The sequence below is a fragment of the Mirounga angustirostris genome, unplaced genomic scaffold (genome assembly GCF_029215605.1).
Source record: "Mirounga angustirostris isolate CCGP_5_RB_7025 unplaced genomic scaffold, mMirAng1.0.hap1 SCAF_9, whole genome shotgun sequence".
NCBI lineage: Eukaryota > Metazoa > Chordata > Mammalia > Carnivora > Phocidae > Mirounga > Mirounga angustirostris.
In genome coordinates this window covers 20,046,389-20,065,160 of record NW_026991717.1, presented here as the reverse complement: position 1 = coordinate 20,065,160, position 18,772 = coordinate 20,046,389, and the positions used below count along the sequence as shown (strand labels likewise).

The 18,772-nt window shown below is 48.6% G+C and overlaps 1 protein-coding gene across 4 annotated transcripts in view; it reads left to right on the top strand.

The window, feature by feature from the left end:
• PCSK6 (proprotein convertase subtilisin/kexin type 6) overlaps positions 1 to 18,772 on the top strand; it is a 182,342-nt gene that overhangs the window by 37,268 nt on the left and 126,302 nt on the right. For 3 of the 4 annotated variants that reach the window (XR_010404901.1, XM_045899531.3, XM_045899529.3), the window contains exon 2: positions 10,013 to 10,117. Coding sequence is in view for 2 of the 4 variants with exons in the window: in XM_045899531.3 (XP_045755487.2) it covers positions 10,013 to 10,117 (105 nt within the window). In the remaining 2 variants the exon portion in view is untranslated. Of the gene's footprint in view, positions 1 to 10,012; positions 10,118 to 14,391; positions 14,907 to 18,772 lie in introns of those variants that run through there. The other variant, XM_045899532.3, reaches the window with a different exon arrangement.

Below are 18,772 nucleotides of genomic sequence, written 5' to 3'. Positions count from 1 at the left end.
TTTTCTTCTCCAACAGTGAGAAAATGCTCTCATTGCCCCGGTGTGTTAACCGTATTTGATCCTTCTCCCTGTGGGTAACCAGTGTGCATGTGTTCTGTCTACATCTCACCATGTGGATGTGCTTCTCACCCACTTGGGCTCTGACACGCAGACTGGGCTGCCCCCTCCCAGCGTGAACACCTCCCCCCACACCGACCTGCTCTGGGCTGCCCCAGGTCTCCCCCCATCAGTCTCCAGAACTCTCTCATCCTCCCAAACTGAAACTCTAGAAGTTTCATGCACCAGAAGCCGTGCTGTGCCCCACATGGCTTTAGGATTGAATTTTTTCAGGAGGAGGAGTCTTACTTTTTATTTTTCAGTCAAAATGAAGCAAAAATAAATACAAAAGGAGGGTTGGGTTTAGAAATCTGGTAAAATGACTAATTCCAGACAGCTGTAAAGAAACCTTTAACCAGTAAATGGTTTAAAAGGAAGATCTTCAAAGTCAAGATTGTAGAGTTTTTCAGATGGCTCTTTGTGGATGTTAAAGGTAGAGGTCGAGGCCAGATGTATAAATTAAACCTCCTCATAGGAGGCCAGACCATTTGGTTTGGCAACTTCAGGGAAGAGAAAAATGAAGGTTGCTAAGTAAAACTTAATGGTTTTTCAGGAATTTGTAGGAAGTTGAGCAGCTTAATTGCAGGCTCTGGGTGGATATGTGTTGAAGAAAGCAATTTGAGGAGACTAGGAAATTGTGCAATAATCTTAACTTGGGTCAGAATTGTAATTATTGCAGTAACAGAATGTCGCTATGTGTATATGTGACCGAAATGGGAAGCAGGGTTTTTTTTCTTTTTTTAAGGCTTTAAAAAATAACAACAAAATGTTCATTCTCCCTCTCTGGACTTCCTTAATTATGAATGCCAGGTAACTCAGTGCTGGCTAAATATAGGTTCAGTGGCCATCTATATTTATAATTTTCTTCAGGTAGGGGAGTCACCAGAGCAAGACAGAATTAATTTGGTGTGTAGGGTTTTATAGGCTCTAATTAGTTATGTTTCTCGTAAGCAGATCAAGTGGGATCAATAATATTATATAACTGAACTCTGACGCCCGTGACTTTGAAACATAGACTCTTCCCCCAAAGCCAAGGGCCCCCTGGAAGATGCCAGCCATAAAGACCAGCAGCTCCAGAGGCCGGCACGCTGCACCCGCAAGTGGACGGGGCTTGAAACATCTGTTTCCAGCCAAGGGCAGGCTCTGGGAGTGATAAAGTGAAGAGGGTTTGTTTTTTTTTTTTTTTTGCAAAGTCAGAAGTCTCATCTACAGCCCATTCATTTCTGAGACCTTGAATTGTGACATTTCGTGGCTCCTTATCAGCTGTTCCCGTGAGGCGGATTTAACCGTGGGAGCCTGGGGAGGTGGGGTGGCATTTCTGTGCACTGACCAAAGCATGCACTTAGCCAATCCCCACCCCCCCGGCCCCCCAGCCCGGCTTGCTGACTTGAGGACTTAGGGAACTGCACCTGCATCTGAGGTCACGTTCATTGGAGGGCCGAGTGGGCGGGTGGACCTTTGGAACAATCCGATGTCATTTGGGATGGATTTGGCCTGCTCATCAGTGACTTGCTGCAAATCAAATGTAATATATTAGATGGGGCTCTACACCGTGCCTTCGGAGCTGCAAAAAATGACAGGTCATCTTTTTGTTCAGGAAGGCAGTGTGCACCCCAGCTGCTAGCACCCGCAGATCCCCTGGACCTCACGCCTGCCCTATATAAGCAGTGATTTGAAGCTGGATGTACTCAGATTTATGGGGGGCGACGGGGGAGAAAACAGGACAAGAGAGGCTCTTCCTGTAAACATCCCCAGCCCAGGCCTCTCCCCCACCACACTTGGCTTCTGCCCCTTCCTTATTTGGCTTTGCAAGCTGTTTACACTCATCCCACCTGTAGTCCTCGAGAGGCTGCCTCTCCAAGGCCGGTTAGCTCGCCATGAATGAGGGGTGTCAGGCCACTTGGATGGAGTGCAGAGTCATGGCTGGCCTGCCTCGCTCTCCCTGCACCCGTGGGAGCTCAGAGGAGCTGCATGGGGCCCGGCCCAGGCCACACAGCTGGTAGATGGTCTGCCTGACCCCACAGCCTCAGGACTGTCCTGGGAGTGGGGCTAGAGAGAGCCCTAATGGCAAAACAACAGTCACAGGGCTGGGGTCTTAGTTGGCCCCAGGGCCGCACTGGACAACTAATATGTAGGGGGAAAGGGGAAGACGTGTGTGTCCTTCCAGTGTCACTTGAAGTCTGTTCATTTCACCGAACATTTTTGAGCTCCTGCCACGTTCCTGACATGGCCAAGGCCTGAGGATTTACAGACAATTCCTGTCTTTGAGAGCTTACAGTGGAAGGATGGAAGGAGGGTGGTGACAGCAACCAGGGCAGACCTGGGCCTGGGAGGTCTAGGAGGCCTTCCTGGAGGCAGTGGTAGCTCAGAGGACGGTTGAAAACAGAGTGGGAAGTGGTCTTATTTGTGGGAAGGGGCTGGTATAAGCAGGCTCAGAGGTGTGAAATAGCAGGTGACAGCAGAGTCCCCCGCACACAGCATCACCGGAGGACAGAGGTGATGCAGGCGGGGCCAGGCCCGTGGCCGAGAGGTGGCATGGCCCAGTGGTGGAGATCTTTATGTGCCCCATGAGGGGCTGAGGCTTCCTCCACTGAGAGGAGGCAGAGCTGGAGTGGGAATGGCAATGTAATGGTGCAGAAGAGAGTCAGAGGCCAGGGACCTGCCTTGGTTCAAGCAGGGCAACGGGGCCACCTCTGCTGGGGCGGTGGCGATGGGGTTCAGCCAGGCTTGAACCCTTCAACAGGTCACTTGCAGAGGGTTCGGTGGCACTGGACACATGTGGAGGATATGGTGCCATTCAGCAAGACAAGGGACTCCTCGGGAGGAGGAGCAGATCTGGAAGCAAGTGAGGGTGGCAAGAAGACGCCGACCCCAGGACGGCTGCTCTGGTTGAGTCATCTGGGTCACGCACATCGCAGGGGCTGCTGCCCTCCACTACACTCTGCCAGGAAAAAGGAGAGAGATGGCTAGGGTATGGCCTGGGCCCCCGAGGACTCAGCCTGTAGAGCACAGCTGTGCTCGGCGCCCATGCGGGTGGGACAGGCTCCACGGAGGAGCTGGTACTGAGCCGAGCCTGGAAGGCCAGCGGGGATTGGCCGGACGAGGGAGGGGCAGCCTCCTGGAAAGGGATTCAACACGGCCCCTGGATGCAGTTCCGTGTCTGCCAGGGAGAAGTTTCAGAATCCAGATGGGCAGTGGCGACTGGGACCCCTGGAACTGGAACCTTCATCTGGGGGGTGCAGGAGGCTGGTCCACAGCCGCTGTGCTCATGCTGTCCACGGACTCTGACCAAGGTGGAGGCCACAGACCCAGAACTTCTGAATTAGGGCAATTAGCAGTAGGCTCAGGAGGTCCACGTGGCTATGAGGGCTGTGGGAAAGCCGAAGACTTGCCTGGTTGTATTTCAGAGCCATTTGTTGGTGACTCTTACATAAACACCCGCACACAATTGTATACCTACGCATGTGGATATACACACATATCTGAATACACACATACACGTATATATACACGCTCACACACCTATGTGTACATACGTATACGCTCCTACATCCATATACCTACACACGTATGTAACTGCATACACACAAATATACACTCATAAACATTTGCGCTTCCATATACACACATGCATGTGTATACACATGTGAATACATACATTCACATCCAGACACATATATGCACGTATAAATACATAAACACATGTCCATATGTACATATGCACACATATGCTCACGTATGGATGTAATGGGATAGATACGTGCATGGAATATAATATATGGCTCTCATGATTTCTGCTGGAAATGAAGGGGATTGGACACTTGTTGAGCCGCTTGGCCCTCTGTGAACAAACCTGCTGCTAAGGGTGAAAACCAAGGTGAATGGGGTCCCCCGTGGCCACTGATGCCGGAAATGTGTCAAGAGGCGAAGGGGTGATGGTTGTGAGTGTGAGCTCTGAGCTCAAATCCTGATGGTGCTGCTTACTAAAGATGTGGTCTTACTTAACCACTCGGTGCCTCAGTTTCCCCAACTGCAAGATGAGGATAATCATAGCATCTACTGCATTAGGGCTGTTGTGAGAATCAAACAGGTGAATGCATCTAAACTGTGAGTTTCCTGCCTGGGGATGCAGTGAGCGCTCAGCAAGGGTCAGCTGCTCTTATGAGCCAGGGGCAACCAGTAAAAGTCAGGGACCCTCAGTGGCTGGAAGGCAGGAGAAGGAGGGAGAATTGCCGTTCCCTACAAACTCTATGCACCTTTGTATTGTCCATATTTTGTACCGTATGCATCCATTATCTAAATTTTTTTTAGAGGCTAATAGAGTACCATGTTAAGGAGAAACCACGCTCAACTCTTTTCACTGTGGGTTCTTTGATCTCATTTCTTGCGGTGCTCTGGCCCAGAACACTTAGCAGGGTTTTTAATGATGTTTTAATGATGTTACCAATTTTATCAACTAATGTGTATAATTACATATCACTGTTGAGTAAAGAGACACGAGCGTTCCATATTCAGCAGATTGTTCATTTTCTTGGATGGGGTACTAAGGGACTGGCTCTAATTAATGCATCGTGAAAATACATGGACAAGAAAGAGAAAAGGCACTTACTGAAATTTTATGTTATGACTTGAAAAAGAAGACACCTTGTAGACTAGAGATCAGCTTCATCGATGGAGAGCCAGTTGAGGTAGGTTCTGGAAGTGCTCAGAGCTGAGCAGGACGGGGAGGCAGCCTGGGATGCTGGGGGAAGAATTTCTCTTCCGTTCTCAAGGAGGGGAAGGAAGGGGAGGCCACCAGGGCCCTCAAACAGCAGGATTCCGTGGGAGCCCCTGCACCCCGTGTTCATAAAGGTAGGCTGCTTCCATCCTGGCTCGGGACGTGGTGCACAGAGCACATGAGTGGTGACCACAGGAGCACAGGGGGGCCTGGTGTAAACACCACCCCGGGCCATAGCGCGGGATGGCATGGGATCGCCAGGCCTGCCAAGCCGGGAGGAGAAGCTACTTAGTGCAGAAAGCAAATCAAAATAAGGACATTTCCTCACTTAGGAGATTACCTTGAATTCAAAAAGTCTTTATGCTGCCCCTGTTTTTCTATCCATTCTTAAGATTCCGGCTCTTGTCAGTTTGACCCTGAAGGTGTACCAAATGCATTGCAATCATCCTAAACCCGAATTTGTGTACTGTAGGTCATTTGGTGTCAGGTCTTGTCACCTACTCATCTGTGGGTTGAGAGGGGAAATTGCTGGTTCAGGAATTGGGAAACTCTGAGGGTAACAATGGGGCTTAACTCCCTGGGCCTATTTTCTTTCCCATCTGTAAAATGGGGCCATGCCCATGCTTCTTTCCCATACCCTCATCTGTAGGTCAGGGCCACGGAACGATCAGGTGTCCCTCATGTTTAACCAGGCCAGTGGCCATGTCTCCAGTGACCCTGCTCGAGAACGGGAGCTTTCCAGTCGACAACCATACCACCCTGAATGTGCCCGATCTCATCTGATCTCGGAAGCTGAGCAGGGTCGGGCCTGGTTAGTACTCGGATGGGAGAATGGGGGCTTCCCAGCCATCCTGTCCTCTTAGCTCCCGTAGGCACCCAGAGATCTTAAGGAGCAACTCCCTGAGTTGGGAGGGGCATACCTGGGGTTGACGCTGCTGTGGCAGGCGAGCTGAGGACCAGCGAAGGACTTGTTCATCGTCATGAAGCCATGTTCATCATCAGAGCCTTTGCTAGACTCCCAAAATACGCCCAGCAGCGAATGCTCTAAATCATAGGTTGGTAGACTCTTTCTGTAAAGTCCACATGTGAAATGTTTTAGGCTTGTGGGCCAGAGGGTCTCTGTAGCAACTCCACAATTCTGCCATCTTAATATGAAAACAGCCACGGGCAGTAGGTCAATGAATGGGTGTGGCTGTACTCCAGTAAAGCTTGATTGAACAAAACACCAGGTGTATCTATAGCCCAAAGCACTGAAAACAGGGTCATGAACAGATATTTGCATACCCCTACTCATAGCAGCATCATTCACTACAACCAAAGGGAAGAAGCAATCCATGTGTCCATCAGTGGGTAAATGGATAAACAAAATGTGGCGCACACATGCAAGGGAATATTATTCAGCCTTAAAAAGGAAAAATATTTTGACAAATGTCACGACATGGATGAACCTTGAGGACATCGTGTTTAGGGACATAAGCCAGTGACAAAAGCACAAATGATTCTACTCATACGAGCTATCCCTAGCTATCAAACTCACAGAGACAGCAAGTAGAATGGTGGGGAGTGGGGAATGAGAGTTAGTGAAATGTGCAGTTTCAGTCTGGGAAGATGAAAAAGTTCTGGAGGTGGATGGTGGTGTTGGCCACATAACATTGTACTCAGCGGTCTTGAAGCTGTGTGCAAGCTTAAAAATTGTTAACATGGGGGCGCCTGGGTGGCTCAGTTGGTTAAGTGACTGCCTTCAGCTCAGGTCATGATCCTGGAGTCCCAGGATCGAGTCCCGCATCGGGCTCCCTGCTCGGCAGGGAGCCTGCTTCTCCCTCTAACCCTCCTCCCTCTCATGTACTCTCTCTCTCTCATTCTCGCTCTCTCAAATAAATAAATAAATCTTTAAAAAAAAATTGTTAATTTAACATGGTAAATGTTATATTATGTGTATTTTACCTCCAAAAAAATAAGATAAATAGGAGGCAGACCAGATTTGGCCCATGGGCCATAGTTTTCCGCTCCCTACTCTGAATGAATTGGTATTTTATTAACCACAGCTTCTCTACAGGCTTTGGGAGGACAGTTGTAGCCCTACCTCGGGGGCATCACGTTAATCTGGTCTGCAGACTATGCGTGCCCACCAGGGAGTCAAGGCTCTCCCTCCTGAGGATCTGGGCTCTTCTTCCTCCCCTCACGGTAGTTCCAGTATCGGGTGACGCTTTCTGTCCCATGCTGCCCTGAATTACACTATCTGGCCTCAAATCTTTGGTTGTGAGGAAGGACTGTGGCTGCTTCCCTCCCCCTCAACCCTACTCCATAAGGACCCAGAGGGTGGACAGAGGTACCCAGAATCTCAGCAGGACCCTTCAACTGCTTTCAAATTTATGAACAGGCAATGCCCTGACCCCCTCGCCTTTTTTTCTGAAACACATTCCAGCTTCTTCTGCAGCTAGCTTTGTAGGGGCAGGAGGACAACCTGGGCTGGTGTCCCCTTCTCCTCTGCACCGGGAGTGGACCTTCGCAGACCCTCAGCCCCCATGCTGGGCTGGACAGAAGTTTCCAAACAGATGTGGCATTGGTCACTGATGCCACTCGGTCAGCGCTATGGGGGAGCATCTCTTCTTCCAAAGAATTGCTCAAGCAGAACAGCTCTCGTTAGCTCAGACCCTTTGAGCCGTTGCTAAGGATGGTCATGGTGGCTCAGAGGCAGGGAGCTGGATGGCCTTGGGGTTGGCTGCCTCTGGCCCGGCGTGGCTGCCCTAAGGCCAGGTGCTGCCCTGAAGGGCTTTCAGGGCCGCCCTGGTATGGGTTTGTTTAGGGTCAGCAGCTCTGCAAGCCATCCATCCATTTGCCAGCAAATTTGATTCACCTCTTAGTTTCTCCATGTCCCTGAATGGGAATTGACTTGAATGGCCAGAGTTAAAAGACCAGAAGTTGTGAAACATCGCCCAGGGATGGTGGCAGCTCAGAAGCAAACAGGCTGATTAAATACGGCTCGAAGTTAAGACTCCATTATTGCTTCTGGTTCTAAATCACAGCTCTGGCGTGTGTGAGGAGGAGGCTTCGACATATATGACATATATGGCAATGAACTCTTGTTGAAGAAGTGAGCAAGGTGACTTATCTGTAGGAGAAATAAAAGTGCTTTTGTGCAAAATAGGGCCAAAATCATGAGGTTTATGGTCGTAGGAAAAAAACGCCTCGAGGTAGAAAATGAACTGAGAATGTTCATTGTGGAAAACCATTTGTTGAGCACTTACTACCTGCTGGGCACTCTGCTTGCTCTCTCTAGATTTATGTAATTTAAGTCTTAGAGCAACACTTCAGTGTTGCTGAACAGGCAGTAGTTCCTGTTTTCATGAGGAAACTAAGACTCAAAGAGGGTCTTAAGCCCAGGTCACCCCTCAGGAAGGGGTCGAGTTAGAATGCAGACCCAGATTTGGCCAAAATCGAAAGCATCCTGGTCCCAATGAGGAGAATGGAGTTGCCGTGAAGAGGAGTCAGACAGAGAATCCCACCCAGCTCCCCACACCAACCAGCACTGGGTGACACCCACCAGGTTCTAGACACAATACAGAGGAATACCTATTTAGTCCTCACGACTATCATAGTATTCAGTGTTCCATAGTCGTAAGCGACAGGAACACACGGGAGCAAGCTTAAGTGAAAAAGGAGGATTTTAATTTCAAGGACAAACAGGGTATCTCCTGCCACTCAGGAACAGGAGGGATCCAGGCTGCCTGGAATTGCTGGAAATGAGGATGGGAGTGCTGGAGGACTCTGGCCTTGTGGAAAGATGTGGAAATGGCCACTCAGAGCATCCACATCCATCCAGGTCTCTCCCCGGGCCGGTCAACCCTCCTGGGATCAGGTTGCAGCAGACAAAATGGCTTGAGTGAGGTGGGTGTAGCTAAAGGTTGTTGTGAGTTATGCAGACTTTAGTTATTCTTAACTCCAGTGGTTGGGTAGTTTGAGCCCCACTTTACACAGAAAGAATCAAGATTCACAGGGGGCGAATGCCCTTGCCCAAGGTCACATGGCCAGTGGTGGTGAAGGGGGAAGGCAGGGTTTGAACCATGTTTGTATCAGAATCACCACATATGTGCCACTCTAGAGTACAAATTGTCCTAAATTCGTCCTTTGATCAGAAACTGGAAAAGAAACTAGGATAGTTTCGGCTGAGAAGGGCAGCTCGAAAGTCTGTGTAATATTCGGTCCAGTCTCATTTAAAAAGCTCTGCTTTCAAGGACAGTGACCAACAAGCTAGTTTCAACAATGAGTAAAAGTCAGAACAAGAAACAGGTCTTCTGAGAACAACGTCCTGATACTTAAGGGTCACTGAGGCACGAGGGCCCGCCTGTCCTGAAGGCCATATCCATTGCTTCTCTTGGTTCTGTCCAGCCCTCAAGCTGAAATCTGTCTCGACAAACCACCCCTGGCAGAAAATTGGGACACCCTGGGTGTTTGGCTGTTCTCATCTGACCTTTTCACAATCCCCAAGCAGATGGACCCCGCATGTTTTCTTTGGCTCCCTTGTTGCGCTTGGGAGCGAACGTTCGTTCTTAGATATTTCAGTTTACCCATGGGGTGGAGAGTATGGAGTTTGTTTATAAATGAATATTTTGGTGCAGGCCTGACTTGACACTAACTTAGCTATTTCAGGGATGCTTGACCCTAAGTGAACATTAATTCTTGTCTATAAAACTTGGCCAAGAGAATACAAATTTTAAAGGCTATGAACTTACCACAAGATCTGGAAGAGCATGTGCTTCATTGGAAATACTACCCTGCATTGTTTGTCCCAAAAGGAGTATCTAAATCCACCTTCGTGTTTGTAAACACTGAATATTGGCCAGAGAGATGAGTGGGAAAGCGTAATGGAGAGTGTGTGTCCTTTGGGAGCAGAATGAGTCTCTCAGAGAAGGAGAAGATTTTTGTGGGATGGAGGATTTTTGAAGCTGGTTATAAGACTATTAACTGGGGGCACCTGGGTGGCTCAGTCAATTAAGCGTCTACCTTTGGCTCAAGTCATGATCTCAGGGACCTGAGATTGAGCCCTGCATCTACTCTGCTCAGTGGGGAGTCTGCTTCTCCCTCTCCCTTTGCCCCTCCCCCCTGCTCGTGTGCTCTCTCTCTCTCAAATAAATAAAATCTTAAAAAAATTTTAAAAAGACTGTATTAACTGATAACATCCTGCTTCTTGTTTTGCAGATTGGAAACCTGGAAGATTACTACCATTTTTATCATAGCAAAACCTTTAAAAGATCGACCTTGAGTAGCAGAGGCCCTCATACCTTCCTCAGAATGGACCCCCAGGTACAGATCTCTGCTCCCGGGACAGGGCCCTTTCCTAAGGCCTGGCGTGTTGTTTGCTTTTAGTCTGGGTCTGTGGCTCTAAAAATAACTGAGTCTTGATTTTTAACGTGATGCTACATAGTCATTAGTTTTCCTTCTCTGCTTTGAATAAAGCAAGACAGATGTACAGCAACACATCAGACCATCTGAATGCTCGAAATATGTGGTCCCTTGTCAGACTGGAGAATTTCAATTCTGGACTTCAGTTTCAAGCAACAATCAAATGAGTATAGATCTATTGATAGTTTAAATCTTTAAAAATGACCAAAACACACAGTAATCAGAGGAGATAAGTATATGGATATTACCCACAAAAGCAAAAAGACTAGGCAATTCAAGCTAGTGTTTTAGTAATGAAATCAGAGATTGGGCTGATGGATGTTTTTGTGGCTGTTGTAACACATGTCTTAATGGTTACCATGAATTTAAAAACTTGGGCAGTAAATGTAACTGTTTTCCCCTTACAAATTCATGTGATCTTTGAGATTAGAACAAGTATAATTTGCCAAGAGGCTAACAGTTTGTTTTCACATAATTCATGTTTATTGGGTCATGAATTATACATCCTCTCTGAATAGATTTGAGACTAATATTTCACAAACGCCAGTCAACAGATACTTGGTAAGCTTAGCAATTCAAGATGGTCAGGTTAGCTTTTGAGGACTTCATTTCATTCAGCAGGTGACGTTGGAATACCAGCCATGGGTCAGGCTCTGTCTATAGCAGCACCATTGGAGTGGGTGGTCAGGCTGATAGAAAATGAAGCAGTAAGTAGAAAAATAGGTGATCTGTCACAGGGTGATGAGTGCTAGGAGGGAAGATGAAGTTCACGTGAGAAGCAGTAGCAGTCCCAACAAAGAAACGAGGCCGTTGGTAAATCATAGTTTTCAAACGTGGAAATTGCCTTCTCTTAAAAGCACTGTGCTAAATCTTAGTTTGGGTTTCCAAGCTGGTACACAATACTATTTCTTTTTTTTTTTTTTTAATTTTTTTTAAGATTTTATTTATTTGCGAGAGAGAATGAGAGACAGAGAGCATGAGAGGGAGGAGGGTCAGAGGGAGAAGCAGACTCCCTGCTGAGCAGGGAGCCCAATGTGGGACTCGATCCCGGGACTCCAGGATCATGACCTGAGCCGAAGGCAGTCGCCCAACCAACTGAGCCACCCAGGCGCCCCCACAATACTATTTCTTTATTTCCACATAATATTTATAATAAAGTTTCCATGGAGAAATGGGTTCTTGGTGTTGTCCCAGGTCACCCCACTGACCGTCGTGGCTCCTTTTATAATGGTTGAGCTGGGGGGCGGCAGGGCGGGTGCGCGGGAGAGATGGTCTATCCCTGGGCACAGTACCTGAAACACTCTTCTCCAGAGTATCACTTTGTGGTGTTCTGATTTCAAGCACGTGAGAAACTGGTCTTCGTGGAACTCATTCATGTAATTGGGCTGTGACGAGGCAGACGTGTCCTGTACATGTTTCTGAATTGATTTTATAGGCGGGTGGACGAATGGATAGGTGGATAGATAGAAGGAAATAGATATGAAGCGTTATGCTGATCCCATTATTCCTTCTTAGCAGGGAAAAAGAAGTCGATGTTCCTTGAGGGACTACTGTGTGCTTGAGCACTTTAACGTACATCAGCTCACCTGGTCATAGGGGGCTATGATTATACCTACGTGCATTCACACCGTGGAATTGGAAGGAATGGTTTTTCAAAGGGGCTGGTATATTTTTTTCCTCTTGGAAGCAGAACCAGATTGTGGTTGCTGGTTCCCACAGAATGGGACAATTGGAGAAGGATGAGCAGACCCAATGCTTCCGTCAGCGTAAAACTGAGAGGCAGGGGTACTCTGTGCTGGTCACCAAAGAAACGTGCATTCTTTGAGGCTGCAAGGGGGGTGCTGAGATTCATAGCAGCATCGGTCAAAGCGTTGAGAAACTTCAGAGCTAGGAAGAGAGTTGCTGCCAGGCCCTCCACAGTTTCACTTCCAAGCAAACAGTGTGCTCAGTCTTGTGAAGACGACATGCTTATTCTTCGTCGGAAGTCTTCAGAGTTACTAAATTGTGACCGCACAGATAGTTACAACAAAGGGCAAGCCATTTGAATGGGGGCGCCCCATCCCCCAACAGAAGCATGCAATGAGAAGATAATGCATTTCTTCGCCCCTTTTCCACAGGGTGTTCTGAGAATTAAGCTGTTTCTCCATTGTTAGAACTACGGCAGAGTTCAAATAGGCCCTGGGTTTTATAGACATCCTTTTCTTTTTTTTTAAGTGACTAAATTTTAAAGCATTTAAAGGTATCTGGGGCACCTGGGTGGCTCAGTTGGTCAAGCGTCCGACTCTTGATTTCAGCTCGGGTCATGATCTCAGGGTCCTGGGATGGAGCCCCACGTTGGTCTCTGTGCTTAGCACAGTCTACTTGGGATTCTCTCTCCCCTTTTCCTCTGCCCGTCCCCCCACTCACTTTCTCTCTCAAAATAAATAAATAAATGAATCTTAAAACAACAACAACAACAGGGGTGCCATGGCTTAGTCGGTTAAGCATCTTCCTTCAGCTCAGGTCATGATCCCAGGGTACTGGGATTGAGTCCCATGTTGGGCTCTCTGCTCAGTGAGGAGTCCGGTTCTCCCTCTCCCTCTATGCGCTCTCTCTCTCTAGTAAATAAATAAAAAAACTAAAAAACCAAAACAAACAAACAAAACACCTAACCCCCCCCCCAAAAAAAAACCATTTAAAGGTATTCAACTTGACTGCACTTCCTTTCCTTCCCCAAATATTGATTGTGCACCTGCTGGGCACCAGGTCCTGTGCCCCAGGGGAAGCAGAGATGCCCACCCAGCTGGTGTCCGCCCTGGGTGAGCTCCCAGCAGAGCAGGGCACGGGAGTCGAGCATGAGATTGTCCGAGGCAGCAGAGAAGGAGCCCCGGGAAGGCTTGAGGGCGCGGGGTGAGTGTGTCCAGACCCGCCTCCACTGCAGCATCTAAGGTGCGGAGCTTTTGAGGTGCATCCAGAGTACTCCATTCCGTTTGGGACTAGGGCAAACCATTCCCAGCCATCAGCCGTGTCCTTGAAGGGAGGAGAAGGAAGGATAGACTTTCTCTTAGCAAAGACTGTGGCAGTTAGGCTTCTTTCAAATAAAAGTCCTTTTTATACAAGAGCTTAATAAGCTCCTGGCACGGCTGCTATCAAAGCATCGTTCCACTATAGAAGAAAGAGAGAAAAGGTAAACAGCCTGCACATTCCAGCCCTGCCTGCGACTTCCGCGCCATTGGAAACTGCTTTCTCGCAGCACTAATTAAATGTGTAGCCGCGGGGAAAGCAGAGAGACATCTGACCCAATTATGAATTCAGAATTGCAAGCGAAATCCCCCTGTTTAAATCAGTCTAGTTGAATACAAACCACATCAATTAGCTGTCAGTCTGACTGACTAATATTTACTCAGCCTCGTCATTCTGATGAAATATTGGGCAAAACTAGCTGTTTTACCCAAGTGTTTCGTGTCCCCTCTTCTTGCAGCGCTCCAGAACGCTTTCCTACACCAGCGAAGCATTTCTGCGACACCTAGGCACGTGGAGATTGTGTGATTAGTATTATTAAGGGAAGGACAAGATGAGTTAATATTATTCAGAGACACTGGAATGCAAAGTCGCCGTTAGGTTCGAATGACCACACTGGAAATGAACGTTACAGGGCTTCGAGTACAGTGCGATCGAATGCAGATGGTATTTTATTGTAATTAGCTCCAGCCCCTATTGTATAAAAGGCGCTTTGATAAGGGATGGAATTTACAATCCACCCCTACCTCACAAAAGAGCTGATGGAATGTACGTTTGTTAAAACAAAACAAAACAAAACAAAACAAAACAAAACAAAACAAAACACAAGTGGGGAGGGAATACTGGAGACTGAAGCCTCCTTTTCACATGCATGCGTACAGACACACGCATTTATTCAGCATCTTTTTTTTTTTTTGCACGAATCCCGTCCCAGAATTGTGCTGTCATTTTTCTTTACATTCTTAATTACCTTTACTCGATGCTTTTTCTAACCACCCTCGGAAAAGGGCCATTTTGCTCCAAGGGCTTTGTGGATCAGCCCTCTCCTTGGGAGAACAACCCGACTGTTCTCCGTGCGCTCAGTATCAGTCACTGGGTTTTTCCAAGGGCTGTCATTTAAGCAAACTGAAAGCATTTGTTTTTAACTTGTTCTTTTGCCAAAAGTCTGGAGAAGGGTGGATGTTACAGAAGCATCAGCCAATGGCTGTAAGGGCTCACAAATTTTTTTTAAATTACTTATTCTGATTTTGTTCCAAGCTGGCTTATAGTTCGGCGTGGCTGGCTGCATCTTCCAACCCTTACATTTTAGTGTGATGACTGTGGCCCAGCCCTTCCCTTCCTTTCCGTTCTCAGCCAGATTGATGACGGAAATGGAAGGATAAAGATGTTACCAGGCAGGCCCTCCCTGGCTCCTTCTGGGGCGGTGGGAGCCTTCGGTTTGAGGCTGTATGTCAGTGTTTTAAGCTCAGAAGTTGGAAATGGTTTCTACGACCAGAGTAGGCACTCTGTTTTGTAGGATGGGACTTTGCCCCCAGAGTTTAATCAAAGCTCAGGTTTCTTTCCAGCAGTGATGCAACATTTAAGCAGATCTTTCCATTAACCACAGATGGAGTTTTATCTGAGAGTTTTGTGTGCTAGAGCCATTCGAAGTGCAAACAAAAAGTTCCTGGCAAATTCAAGCACATAGACAGTAAGTGACCACGTTGCTCTCAGGGTCAATGAACTTGTAGCTGGGGGCCGAGGGCAGGGGAGGGCCGCCACCCGGGGTCCGATGGATTTGTCCATCTGGGGACAAGAGACATCTCCAGCTGTCTCTTCATGTTTTCAGGACGACCTGACTGGGTCGAGTGGAATGGCTACTCTGAACTGGTAAAAAAAAAAAAATTTAGAATTTTAAAATATACTTCAGAAATACGGAGCTTTATTATTCCACCAGCACATTCGATGCTTCCGCCTAGATGCCTCATAGACATGTCAAAGTCCACGCGTCCCCGACCCAGCTGACCACCTCTGACCCTGCCTCATATGCATCCACGGCATGAACAGCAACTTCCCTCACACCACACTTGTTCCGTCTCCTATACAACTCCGTGCTCCCCTTGTCCTGTGTCGTTCCCTGCACCCCGGCCCTCTCTCACCTGGACCACTGCCCTGACCCCCTCACTGGCCTGCCCTGGGCTTCCTCACCTCTCACCGGTCTGCTCGCCACCCTCCCAAGAGATCCTGTGAAACACATATGGGATGCTGCCACTGGCCCTTGGGAGGTCCTTCCCTTCTTCCTCCGGCTTCTCTGTGGCCCCTGGACCCCAGCCACACTGGCCTTTCCAGCCCCCCTCACATGGCATTGGCTCTTTCCCCCTGCAGACCCTGTCTCTTCCTTGCTCGTCTCAGCTCCTGCGTGCCTGCCACCAGAAGTTAGCTCAGCGTCCTCCGATTTGACTTGCTCTCCCTACAGTTGTATGTTTATATTCTAGACTTGTGGGACTTCCTCACTGGATTCCAGGAGCGGAGGGGTCATGTCTGTTTATCTCACTACTCTCGTCCCAGTCGGACACTTGAGCGTGGCAGGGCCAGAGAGGGTCTAGGTGGGGGCTCCACCTCCAGCCTTCATTCCGAGCTGCCCGCGGTCACAGGTGATGCACCATCTTGAAGGGTTTAGTGGTCATGTGGACGCAGGAGAAATTGTGCTGTCCTCCTCTTTGAGGCTCTTGCACACAAGAGCAGGAAAGAAGCCTATCCAGCTTGGCAGCTGTCGGATTTACTTGACCACGGCCTCCTCCCTTTTGTTCCTGTAAACATCTGTTTCCTGGCCATTTTGGAAATAGTACCAAGATCAAGGGCCCAGGTGGGAGCACACAGGAGTGCACGGCAGTGTTTGGTGGGAGTGATGAGTGGTTTAGTGTGCTTGGAATCTGGTAAGTGACAGGGCCGAGGTTGATGGGAGCTACAGATGGTTCCCAGGGGGCTGGGAGCACGAGGCTGGGGATAGTGTGCAGTTTTCCAGATCCCAAGGAGAGGCAATGGGAAGGTAAGACGACCTGAGGTGGAAGGGCTTCCTGGTAGAAGCATGTGAGCCCATCTCTTGCCAGTGGATTATAAAGTTCTTGAGGGCCAGGGCCACATCTCAGTTGTTTTATTGCCTTACGAGTCTAGCAGATTACCCAGGAAATAGTAGACAGACACTTAGTCAATGTTTATTGAAACATATCTCAGTTTGCACAGAGTAGGTTCACATAATCAAATTGTATCTGTTATCATTTGCTTATCCCCTTCTTTTTAAATAACGACATTAGAAGTGAATCGTGGCCCGCCTTTGTAACATGATGACAAAAATCCGAAAAAGGGCTTGAATGAATTATCACACTGCATTGTGAATGGCAGTAATGATGGTGCTGACCGGTGTTGGCTTGGTGAACACTGTGGGGGGGAGGGGCGCTAGGCTCTAGCCACCTGCCCTGTTGTCCCTGAGTAGAGGCAGGTGATACTCAAGGGGGGACAGGACTACCTTCTCTTTCCTTTCAGCAGAGTGAGAACTAACTTACAAATGAATGAGGAGAGTCCATTTCCCAAAGTACTTTCACACTTCCTACTCTCCGAAACAGGCAGAATGAGTACTGTCGTTTCTCACCAACGTGAAACAGTCGTGGCCCGTGTGGTTTGGCTTGGATGGCAAGGGTTGGAGATGGGCTACACGTTGTTTCAGCTCTGGCTGTGGGTGAGGAAGTGGACTGGGGGCTAGGCCCAGTTGCCTCTGCGACGTGGGAGGAGAAGGATGGTGGGTTTTTAAGCTGAGTCAGGATACCATCAGGATACCCTTTATTTTGTTGGTTCATCTTCCTTCTCTTCTCCCTCATCGACTGCCCTGGCTCCTGGGTTTCCAGCTGAGCAACTGCCAGAGCAGCCCAGCATCCCCCACCCTGCCCCAAGGTGATACCCTCAGAAAGGGTAATGAGGCTGTCCAGTCATTGCTTGCTTGGGGGACTGGCCCCTCTGCCCCACCCCCCCACCCCCAGGAACATAAGTGTGACTGTATTTCTCAATTCCTCATATGGAAAGCCCTGATCCACTTTCTACTCCGTGAGCCTAGCTGAATTCAATGGTTTATACCCATTTTGGAATCACAGGCCCCTTTGAAAAGCTGATGAAAGTTCTGGATTCTTTCTCTCTCTCTCTCCAGAGGAAAAAAGAAATCATGTCCTCATGTTCACACTACTTTGCCTATAGTTTCTGGGGCTCCCTGGGATGTTCGCCTGTCTTTTCATTCCTGAGGGACCCTAGGCCCTAGGGGAAGAAGGCCCCAGCTTAGCTCCTGGCTCATTTCATGTGTGCATTAACCGTTGCCCATCATGGGACAGGAGCCACCTTGCAAGCTGTAAGGTGACTTGCACTTGTCGGGGAGTATTATTTTTCTTTCTTTCAATTCTCCACTCCATAGGTTAGCTTCTTAGCTCTTTACCTGGTTGAAAGTTGCCCCAGTGAACGCTGGGCCAAGGTGTTGAGAGGAGTCAGTGTTGACAGGAACCAAGATCTTAAGCATCAGAGACTATGGAGTACAAAGGCATCTCAGATATGGGCTGACCCGACCCCCTGACCTTACAGCTTGGAGGCTGAAGCCCAGGCAGGCCACCCAGCCTCCCACAGGCAGAGTGAAGACAGAGGTTTATCGTCTACATTCCTTCTGGTGAGCTTGTTCTCTCTTAGGATTTGGTGGCACCTGGCCCTCGGGGGTCTGGCCTCTGACTTCTTCCACAGCTATTTCCTGGCCTGCAGTCAGGGCTGGCTTACTCACAAGCAAGCAGTAGAGGGAATTCCCTGTCCTTCAGCAATTACAGAAGAGGTTGCCCTTCACTTTGATGATGCTAAGGGAGAAAGAAAAAAGCGAGCTGGCAGGAGCTGTCTCCCACGCTCTGGATACAACCGTGCATGGAACACAAAACCTATACAGAATTAACTCTCAATAAACTGAGCGTACCAGTGGGCACTTCAGGGGAGTTTAGCAACTCAGTTCAAATGTGTGCCCTTCCCCTGGAGGTAGCGGGGTCCTGAGAGGGTGTGGGAGCAAGGATCTCTGTGAATGGCCTTTGTCGCCTTAGCTCAATCTCAGGGCAAAGACCCTGGAGCCCCCTTCTAGGACTTTCTAGCTCCTACCAACTTCCTGAGGCTTCTGAAGCCATAGTGGGGCCCCCATGAGCCATTGAGGGCTTTGCAGCAGGGCGTGAGCACATGGTGGCTTTGGGTGGAATAGAGCTGGGCTTTCATGCTCTCACTGCCGACATGGGCTTATGGGAGGAAGCTACAAAACAAACCGTTTGTCACTTGTCGAGCCCATGACTGCTGTGCTAGGCCAGCTTCGGGTCTGGCAGCATGCCTGTGGCCCACAGGGAAGAGGATATGCCCAGGGCTGCCCAAGCTACGCCTGCCAGAATGACACTTGGACACTCTTACAGTTCAGTAAGCATTGATCACCCGTGACACCCACAGGCCATCTAGTGGGATCCTGCTCATTTATGTCACCTCTTTATACACATCTTTACATTTTACCTTCTCTATAGAATG